This window comes from Aedes aegypti, unplaced genomic scaffold (genome assembly GCF_002204515.2).
Source record: "Aedes aegypti strain LVP_AGWG unplaced genomic scaffold, AaegL5.0 Primary Assembly AGWG_AaegL5_hic_scaff_290_PBJ_arrow, whole genome shotgun sequence".
In the NCBI taxonomy this organism is placed as follows: Eukaryota; Metazoa; Arthropoda; class Insecta; order Diptera; family Culicidae; genus Aedes; species Aedes aegypti.
In genome coordinates, this window is record NW_018735950.1 from 15,789 (window position 1) to 26,778 (window position 10,990).

General features: G+C 37.6%; 1 protein-coding gene across 1 annotated transcript; it reads right to left on the bottom strand.

Annotated features, from left to right (window-relative positions):
• Positions 1 to 620: 620 nt before the first annotated feature.
• Positions 621 to 1,551, bottom strand: LOC5576713 (U1 small nuclear ribonucleoprotein A). Its single transcript, XM_021856814.1, has one exon. The coding sequence runs from the start codon at positions 1,430 to 1,432 to the stop codon at positions 782 to 784; it is 651 nt and encodes a 216-aa protein (XP_021712506.1). The 5' UTR covers positions 1,433 to 1,551; the 3' UTR covers positions 621 to 781.
• Positions 1,552 to 10,990: the final 9,439 nt, after the last annotated feature.

Genomic DNA, 10,990 nt, shown 5'->3' on the forward strand with positions numbered 1-10,990 from the left:
ATTCAATGCTCCGTTATTGTAATCATCGAAAGTTCAAAAACAGTTTAAAACTAAAAATTATTCGATTAAAATGTGTTCACTAAGAGGCCTTGCTTAGCCGAGTGGTTAGAGTCCGCGACTGCAAAGCGCAGCCATGCTGAAGGTGTCTGGGTTCGATTCCCGGTCGGCCCAGGATCTTTTCGTAATGGAAATTTCCTTAACTTCCCTGGGCATAAAGTATCATCGTATCTGCCACACGATACACGAATGCGAAAATGGCAACTTGGCAAAGAAAGCTCTCAGTTAATAACTGTGGAAGTGCTCATAAGAACACTAAGCTGAGAAGCAGGGTCCTGTCCCAGTGAGGACGTTATGCCAAGAAGAAGTGTTCAACTGTGTTTCGGTTGGAGAAAAGAATACAATGAACACATTTCGCTGTGAATTTTCTTAATTTTGAACGAAAAAACTGCTTTTGAAAATTTTGAAATCAATGACGGATTCTTATCGTTGAAGACAGACAAAATAGACCTTTTTATCTACGATTCCTACACTTCAACTAGGTACGACAGTTATCGAGGTACCTACATAATTATGCTTATGAATAAAAGAGTGTGATATGAATTAAAACCCTGCCACGAAAATTGCTTCACAAAAAGAAGTCATCGCCCAACCGCACCCAAAAACCATGAAAGCGGAGTGCAATGCTTCATGGTTTATTGATTCCATAATATGCAGAGTAGCATACATACCATTTTTGGATGCCATTACCATTAAAATTATTATCCTAATCCTAACATCCGCTCTACTTCTTAGCGAACGAAATCTTCATCGCGTGCGTCGGTGTAATCTTGAAACCCTGCAGCGCTTCCCGAGCGGCACCACTCTGCAGTTCCGTGGCAAACTCCACGAAGGCGATATCATGTCGATTGGGCACCAGACGCACCTCCTTGAAGCCCGGGAACTGGTTGAACAACATGGACAACATCATCTCGTTGGTTTCCTCCGGCAGGTTGGTCAAGAACAGAATCTGGTTAGGTGGTTGTTCCGCCGTGGCGGAATTGTTAGCTGCCGCCCCAGCTTCGGCATTCTTTTGTTTTTTGGACTTCTTATCTTCCTGGTGAATCGGTTTGGGTGCTTTGGCCTTCTTGGGGCGCTCCTTGAAAGTGCCCTTCATTTTGGCAATCACGTCGCTGTCCGTCTTCGAGTAGTTGATGCGCATCGGTTTGTCGTAGAAGGGGAATCCTTGCATGGTCCGCATCGCATTAGTGGCACTTGCAATCTCCTTGAAGATGATGAACGCTTGGCCTCGCATTTTGAGCGTCTTCAAGGCGACAATGTCCAGAATTTGGCCGAACTGGGAGAAGATCGCGTACAGGGACTTTTTCAGCTCTTCCTTTTTGATTTTCTCGTTCAGGTTATTGATGTAGATGGTGTGGCTCGGGCGGATGTCCATTTTGAGGCGATCTGCGGCAGAATTTGTACCGAAATTTCACTAAAATTTAATTTTGTTTGCCGGGAAGCAAGCACGACACGATTTTTTCGGGCTGTCAAACTTCAATGGCGGAGACGCGGCTGCCGAGTCTACATAAAATGGAAAGTCTCCACATCATGTTGATAATAGGAGGAAGTGAAACACGATTTACACGGAGAAAAAATTAAACATGAGCCTATGCATGCTATAAAACGTTTGACTTTTACTGTGCGCCCTGTTTTCAAGTCGCCCGTGGGAGGGAGCGAGACAGCACCAAAACACGGCGCACAGTAAAAGTCATGAGAACAAAAGAATTTGTGGCACGTACAGAGGCTCATTTCCGACTTTTGACAAATCTGGACAATCATTTGACAATACAAGAGGTCTTGAGCCTTGGTTCAGAAACTTTGTTGTTTGAGCCCAGGGAGGTGGCATGAGCCAATAATTACCAACCCAACATTGATTCAACATGGCGTCTAGTGTTTTTGTTTTGATTGTTTTGGAAGTGGCAAAATATATGTTTTTATGGATAGGAGACATCAATGATGCCTCGGTGAAGAATAAAACATCAAACAAAATGATGAACAAATGAAATGCGTAATCAACTACGACGATTCAATGCGATATGTTTAATTGCCAGAATTTAGCACTAGCGGCGTATGAGCCGTATACTCGAAAATTGGGAGCAAGTTTAGGGCAAACCGACCAGAAAGTGGGTACCAAAACGCGAAGTACCAAAACGATGTGAGGAAGAGCCGAAATGTATGCAGGATGACAGCCGTGTCAGTCCCCTGTTTGAGCCCCATATATCCGCCTGCATTTATTCAACACACATGACATTTATCGTTCGAAGAAGATAACGAGCCATGAACGAACACAGCAAAAAATAATGTAATTTGCATCGACGTAATTCAGCCGATGTAATAAAAATCCGATGTAACAGCGAAAATCAGATGCATATTAGCATCTATTTGATGTTATATTACATCACCCTAAAATTACACGAAAACAAGATCACCATATCCTATTACATGGTACTTGTGTAATATGCACATCTAAAATATAGAAATATTACACAGAAACCGCTGCAACCAAACAATTCCGACGAACGTTGTCATATTACACAGATTCAAATGCTATTTTGTATCAATGACTGGTGCGATAATAAGTCTCGCAACACTGTCCATGTTGTTTCTGTCGACGAAGTTGTTGTGAAGTCCGCCATTTTAACTCTCGTACCTCCGGTGGTATCCCGTCGCGAAAACATTAATAAAAATGATTTTTGAATAGTTTAGTGATCACGATTTGTCTACAAGACGGCCGCTGCAGTGGCCACAAGTGATATTGCTTTTACTCCTCCGGATCTGGCCAAGGAAATGCAGAAGAAGCCAATCTTTCCATCGGGTGTTAACCCCATACGTACGCGCCCCAACGTCTGCCGTCACCTTCCCGGGGAATCAGGAATCCAGTTTTAAAGAAATTTGTGTGCCATTCCGGGACTTCGAGACCATCTTGCCGAGAGATTCCGGTGGCCCATGAGAACATCTTGTCGTATGATTTCGACGAACAACATCCGCTGCAACAAGAGCTGGTTAGCGCTCAGGATGACAGGGCATGGCAAAAGAGGAGCACCGAACCACCGAAGGCATACGGGTGATCGTGATTCTACATGGGATTTCGCGATACGCCAGCTAGTTCGGTGTATTGGGTAAGTAAGTTACGATTCTATAACATTCCCCCGAATTCCACTTCCCAGAGAGCACCATTTCTTAGAAAACTAATCAGAGTTGGTAGCGCCTGAATGTCTAAAACTGCTGTGGAAGAAAAGCTTTTACTTTATCCTAAAGGCTGGCATACTATCAGTACTTCGTGTATCTGAAGGAAAAAATAGACCCCACAGTGTGATCTTTAGCCTTTTATACGGTTACTCCCATCACTATATCGTCACAGCCGGGATTGTTACTATATCGGTACTGGCCGGGATACAAGCAATCTCAGGGAAGATCGGGTAACCCACCCTGGTTGGAACTTTATTCGTATGCTGACAGGAAAGAGAGGGTCTGGTTCCCCTTGGAAGGTGTGAATTTGAGTCCTTGTACCATTGTGGAGCATTGAGCAGTACTGGTACTAAGTTCCTCCGCCAAGACAGGTGTTGGTGTAGGCCGCCTGTCGTTATCATTGAACCACTCCTAAGCTTATTACCTTATACAGTGAAACCTCCATGATTTGATGTTCCATGACTCGATATCGACTTATGGAACCATACTAAAATAGTTACTATGATGGTCTCCCCAGGGTGTCTACTACATGGAAAAATCTGAAAGTAACAGGAATTTTTTCAATCTGGAAAAAACCCCGAATTCTCTGGGCATTTCGATCACAATCAGGGAAAATATTTTGAGGCAGTAATTCATAATAGACTATCTTCTTCTTCTTGGCATTACGTCATCACTGGGACAGAGCCTGCGTCTCAGCTTAGTGTTCTTATGAGAACTTCTACAGTTATGAACTGAGAGCTTTCTTTGCCAAAGTTGTCATTTTCGCATTCTTATATCGTGTGGCAAGTATACATTATGCCCAGGGAAGTCAAGGAAATTTCCATTACGAAAAGATCATGAACTGACAGGGAATCAAACCCAGACACCTTCAGCATGACTTTGCTTTGTAGCCGCGGACTCTAACCACACGGCTAAGGGTTTATTCACAAATTTCATAACGCTAGAAAAGGGCCATTTTCGATACCCACCCACCCCCTCGTAACGCATTTAGTATGAATATTTTTCAAATTTTGTATGAGCCGTAAGCAGCCTTTCGACCCCATCCACCCCCTCTAGCGTTATGATATTTGTGAATTGCCCTAAGATAGAATATGTTCACGTCAAAACCCAGATAGTGCAAACATTAGGGGTCGTACACAAATTATGTCACGCTCCAAGGGGGAGCGGTCAGGCATATCGTGACGAGCCTTACAAACATTTTAGAAGACTCATACAAAAAGCGGGACAGGGGGGGAGGGGGTCGAAAAAGTCAAAATAATTTTGCTATTTGACCTGTTCAGTGAGAATCCTTTTGAGTATGATTTTTTATCGACTTACCAAAACATGATTGATATGTATATTGATATGATATCTCTTAATCAGTGAGGGATTAACATACCTAGGGTTGGTAGTAGGTTTCTTTTTAGAGCTCATTTTTATGCAGTTCTTCAAAAAGTCTATATTTTGATAAAAGGTCTCTGCATTCTGTATTTTAACCAGTGCTGGAAAAGTTCGCATCACGAAGCAGCTCACGAGTGTATACCAATGCATAACAAACATCACAGACTCGGGAACTGGCTAGGTGTGAGTAAGTCCGCACCCGTCTGCTCGGGAGAACATGTCAAAAGAAGTAGCAAAAATCTCGGGAGCGTTTACTCGCGAGTAACCGAGCAAGGTGTGATTTATTATGGTTTTGACAGACAAATTAATTGTATAACCATCATATCAACAGTAAACTACTAGTTTGTAGTCAAAAGCCTTTGAAAACCATAAATCTCGGAGAGGAAGCAGATTTTTTCCCAAAAGCACAATATGACTCTGAACTGCTCCGAACACGTTCGCGAATCACTTTTAGCTTCAGTTACTCGGGAGCCGACAGCTGCGAGTAAACCAGCGCTCTGACGCTCGGGAGCGTTTGGTTTTGTTTTTGTTCCAGTTCAGAAGAAGTGTTCGCCACTTTCCATCACTGATTTTAACCAAAATGGTCCTAAAAGTCTCTTTCTCCTTTATTTTGCTTGCAGATAATTATGTTGCAAAATATCTTCTTACATTTTTGAGAACAGCTTCAGGAATTATCCTTGTGGGTTCTCCAGAGGTTTCATCTGGATTTTTTTTTATTTCTTTATTATTGCGGCGCTTATATTAAATCCACATCCAGCGGCGGCGGTAACGCGCAGAAGATATGCGCGCAATTCAAACGCAACGTCAAAATTCAAGTAGGCTTGGATTTTTTCGTGCTTCAAGGACACAAATGTTTCAAATTTGCTAAATCTGAAACATTTATTGATTTTCATTATCACTGCGACGGTATATCGACATTTTCAGATAATCGCATTACGTGGATTTATCTTGCAGAGCACAATAGTACCATTCCAAATATTTCATTCATTTATTTAATCTAGGTGTTCTGTGTTGTTAGACAACACTATCATCCTAATTTGGTAAAACAAATTTAAGATTGTATTAACATTTTTTAACATCATATTACATATCATTTGCCGTAGCAGTTCAGATTTTTTATAGGTGAGTTTATTTCATCTGCTTATAAAAGAAAAAAAAGCACGTTTTCAATTTACTTAACCTAACTTAACCTAAATATATAACGCATTAATCATGGCAATAGAAGATTGTAACGGTTTCATCTTATTAGGAACTAATAGAGGCTTCTCTCCAGAAGTTTTTCAAGAAATTCATCTAACAATTCAGAGATTATGCACTTGAAAAAAAAAAATACAAAGACTATCCTAGGATTTCCCCCAGATACATTTTCATCTACTTTTCAACCGAATTCTCCGGCTGTTACACTAAGAGATCATCCATTTCCACAGAATTTCTTTCAAGGCTTAATTCCAGAGTTTTTGTTAAAATTCAATCAAGGATTTTTTTCAAGAAACCCGACAAGAATTTCTACGCCATGTGATCTACGGTTATTCCAAAGAATAGCTCCTAAAATTCTATAATTATTCGAGTGAAACTATTAAGAACATTTCAAATGATTCCTTAAATTCAACCAGTGTCTCATTATTCAGTTTCTCTAGAATTTTCCTTCCAGCATTTCATTCAAGGCTTAGGGGCCGTCCACGACGTAGCATTTTTGCACTGATTTTGTACAAACCCCCCCTCTCCCCCTCGTAGCATTTCGTCACAAATGCTGATCCCCCCCCCCTTTAAAAATACGTACCATATCAAGCACCCTCCCCCCCCCCTTATTTTTTTATCAGCGATTGTGCTAAAACGAAACAATAAAATCCAGAAATTCAAATTGTGATATAAATTACTGACTGAAACGTCAGGATAATCTGACGAATGATAGTTTGATATACCGTTGTGCTCAAAAACCATTTGGAAAACAGACTAATCTTACTTATTTTCTGTATAAGTTACATAATTTTGGTTCGCAGTTTAAATTTAATTTGGTTAATTTTAGATTAAATTTGATTTGGAGTACTTTTGATATTGTTAAAACCTAAAACAAGTTCGGATTGATAAATCTAACAGCAATGAGTAAGGATTCAAAATATTTTAAAATATATTAAAGAGAAATTGTGTTACATTAGAGGATTTTTTTTAATTGTTCGTAGTTAAGGTGAAGATGCATCGAAGCCAAACCTCAAATTTTCAAGAGCAAAAATTTAGAGAACTGAACAGTCGTTTAAGCTGAAAACTTAATCGTTTGGTCACTAGCTGGTGGTGATCAATCGATTAGGTTGTCAGTTTAAACGGATGTTTGGTTCTCTAGATCCGTGCTCTTGAAAATTTGAACTTTGGCTTCGATTCATCTTCACCTTAATAAATGAAAAAAACAATATTTTACAAGTCAATAAAGCATTGATTTTTACTTTACTTATTAAACACTTAGTTTGTTAATTTATAAATAAAATAGTTTGGACACAAATACAATATATAATTCACATAATTACTTAAAGCTTCATGAAATTTATTTGATTGTCAGGAAAATTATAAAGTTCTTAGAAATTTTTTAATATTATAATATTGATGTTTTGAATGTTTAATTTTTTAAATTAAGTTTAAAAATTCAGACAATGAAGTTTGATAAAAAACTGTTTGTCAAATTTGTCTACTCTGTTTAACGAAATTATTCAAAATGCTACGTCCACAAGTTGGGACCCCTCCCTCCCCCTCGTCACAAATTCGAGAGGCCCCCCTCCCCCCTAAAATGCTACGTCATTTATAAACGACCCCTTACTGGAGTTCTTCCAAAAAAAAAAATCAATTAATTTCTCAAAAATCTCCATGGAATATTTAAAAATTCATTTAAGGTTTCACACCAGTTAACACAAAAGTTTTTTTTTTTTTTTCAAGAAATTATTCCTACACAATTTTATAGGGATTTCGTTCTATGTTTTTCCAGGAGTCCCTTCACATAATCCTGCAAGTTATTATTCAGATATTGAACTGATATTGTTTTTGATTATTAGCAATAATCTTGAAAATCTTCTAAAAGTTCTTCAAGAGTGAGTCCTTCTATAAATCCTTATTAATCAAGAGTGACTTAAGAGATACCCTATATTTAACAGAAGTTACCCTAAAATTTGCTTTAAGAATACGTCAAGATTTTTTTTCAACAATTTCTCAGCTTTCTGAAAAATTCCATTCACATTTTTTTTGGAGAAATGCATGGGAAACTTCTGGAAGAAAGCTTGAAAAGAAAATTAAAACTTCCTTAAGAAATCTCTTAGAGTTATAGGAAGTATTCCCTAAGAAATCTTAGGACCAATCTCTGAAGTAACTCCAGGAGGTATCTTTAGAAACATTTTTAATTCAAATCTTAAAGAAATTATGAAGGACAATCTTGTAGAACATCCTGAGAAATCCACGAAGGCATCTGGAGAAGGTTCTGGATGAATATAGCAACATGTTTTAAACGGGAGTCTTGGAGGATGTTCTAGAAAAACCGATATGAGAATCACTGAATAAAATTCTGGAGGACTAAGGGATTTCTTGAAACATTTCTGAAATAATATATGAAGGAATTTCTGATGGAAGCCCTGAAGTATTTTTGTGACATTTTTTTAAAATACAGTTTTGTAGACAACATTTTCGGAAGAACTGATTAGAAATTGTTTTGGGGAGTTTTCATAGAAAATAATCACAGTTCATCAAGTGATTATTTCCTATGAAAACTCCTCAAAAAAGAAAAATGAAAATCTCAAGTAAGGATATCTAATATCCATCTAATATCTATCCATCTCTATACATGAAGAAATTATTTGCCAAGCTTTTTCAACAGGTGCTTTAAGAATTTCTTCTCAGATTCCTCGAGGAAAATGTTTTAGAGATTTCTTCTAGAATATTTCCATTAACTCCTCCAAGGATCCCTCTAGAAACATTTTGCACATTAATTCATATTTCGTCGTTCCATTCCATTCCATTTACGTTTTCTCAAAGGTTGCTCAGGGGAATTTCTACAATATTCCCACACACTAGTATTGTGTCTAACATTATCCTAAAGATTATTCCAGGATTTCCTCTAATTATTTTTCCAGTTATTCGTCCTCTGATCTCTCCAGTTGAGTTTATTCCTACAAGAGTTCTTCCAAGAAAATCCGTAAAGGTTTAAAAAAACCTCTTCAGGATTATTTTGTCAGGAACAGGGATGGGAAATGTACTGTAGCAAACATTTACCACCTCGACATTCACATTTTTCTACACGACCATCAAAATCCAAAGCAAACCATGACCGTTCAAAACAAAAAAAGGTCACGGCTCTTCAAAACTGTAATCTTCTTCTTCCCAACGTTTTTTCAAACCCGAATGCGAAATGACTCGAGCACAGTGGTGACACGATTTTTCCGGTTTTCGGAGTTTTGCATTTTTGCTCGATAAAGGCAGCATGAAATTGAACTTGTTTATATGTATCGCAACGGAATGATTGTGCTCTTGTTATTAGCGCTAATAGATTTCAATTAGTTGAAAACACAAGCGAAATATTAGCGATTGAATTATTCAACATTTTTTTCAATCATTCACCTCGAGATTGTTGCCCGAAAACGGTCATAGTGGAGAGACAAAAGCAGTCAAGCAGTGTGTGAACCGTTGGCAGCGCAACGCCTGACGGTATTGATGCTGCTGTTGCTTTGTGTTTTGGTTGACTGGCAGAATCGATGAACTGTGGTAAATAGTGGTCACAGTTCCCAAGCCTGGTCAGGAAACCCAAAAAACCTTTAAGAGGACGGGCGTAGTGTAGTGGCTAGAAATCGCATTCCCGAGATAGTCACTTATGATATAATATAATAATATAATATTATTTATTTAGAAAATTCTTCAAGACTTCTTCAAGAATCTAGGATTTCTTTGAGACTTGCAGGAGTGTATCATTATTTTCTACAGAAGTTTCGTCAAACATTATTTAAGAATATTTCTACAGAAATATTTCTGATTTTTTTTTCAAGAATATTTTTAGTGATTTCTAAAATATTCCGTTTACAATTCGCTGGAAATATTCCAGGAATGATTCCTAGATGAATTATTTGAACAAATCTCAGTAGAGTCATCTCTGGAGTAATTATGGTTGAAGAAGAAAAGTATTCTAGAACAAAATCTTGATAGAAATCGATGGAGTTGAGGCTTGCTCCAGGAATTTCTGAAATAATCTTTGGAGGACATCCTGAAGCAATAGTTGATGTAAGGTCTGGAGTGATTTTTAGAATTACGCACTGAAAAATCCAAAATCAATTCTCAAAGGTATCTTGAAAAAAACTTGGAGGAATTCCTCTGTAAAATAAATACTAAATGAACTCCTGCGAAAAACTGCGAAATAATACATGAATGAAACTGTGGGCTAATACCTGAATTATTTCCATAAATTCCTTGAGAACATCATGATAAAACAGAATACACCCAAAATTTGAATTTAAGCCAAGTGGTGTGACAAAATCTAAAAAAAAACATAAAAAATGTTTTTTGGATTCAAACCAATGGAAAACATTAGAAAATTTAAGTAAACATGTGTTTTTGGCCTAAACTTAAGCGTTTGACGCTATATATAGGACAGGGCTTTAGGACCCTATTGAAATGGCGCTTATTTCAATATGCCAGATTACGATAGTGAAGGAATTGTACAAAAAAGTCTTCAATGGTACCTGGAGTTAATCCACTCCAAACTTTCGGTGGACTTCCGAAAAGAACAGTAGAACAAAATTTGTTTTAATTTAATTTAATTTTAGAGAAAATCCAATCTCGATTCCAAGAAGATCCAGGAGTAACTTATGTAAAAATAAGGGAGTAATTCAAAATAAACTCCAGAAAAAAGTCCATGAAAAAAATACCAGAGAAATTTCGAAGAATAAGAAAGTCAAAAAGTAGATGTCGCGTATTCCGACTACCTCTTATAATCTTTTTAAGTATCAGCTATTCGCATCCACTGAACTCGATAAAGATAGGCAATTACGATCGAATTAAAAATACAATAATCTAATGTACTTCTTTGATTTCTTAATGGAGATTCTGCCTCAGAGAATTCTAAAAGGAATTCTCGCAGGATTTAAACATGATCTTTCTTATGTATTTGTCCCAAAAGTTAAGCAATTTCATTTGGTATTATAAGAATCAGAACGAAATCTTGAGGAACGTTCTTAAATTAGTCTTCGAGAAATTTTATAAAAAAATTCGAAATAGAAACGGAAAAAAATCCAGAAGTTCCTCCTGGAAAAAATATAAAACATTCTCAAAACGCTTCACTCCTACTCTTGAAAAAATCTAAGAGGAAATCTTGAAAGATCTTATGGAATAATTCCAGAAAGCTTGTCTCAAAAGTTCCTAG

Excerpts from the sequence above, each read along its gene's own strand:
- LOC5576713 (XM_021856814.1), bottom strand. The coding sequence starts at position 1,432 with ATGGACATCCGCCCGAGCCACACCATCTACATCAATAACCTGAACGAG.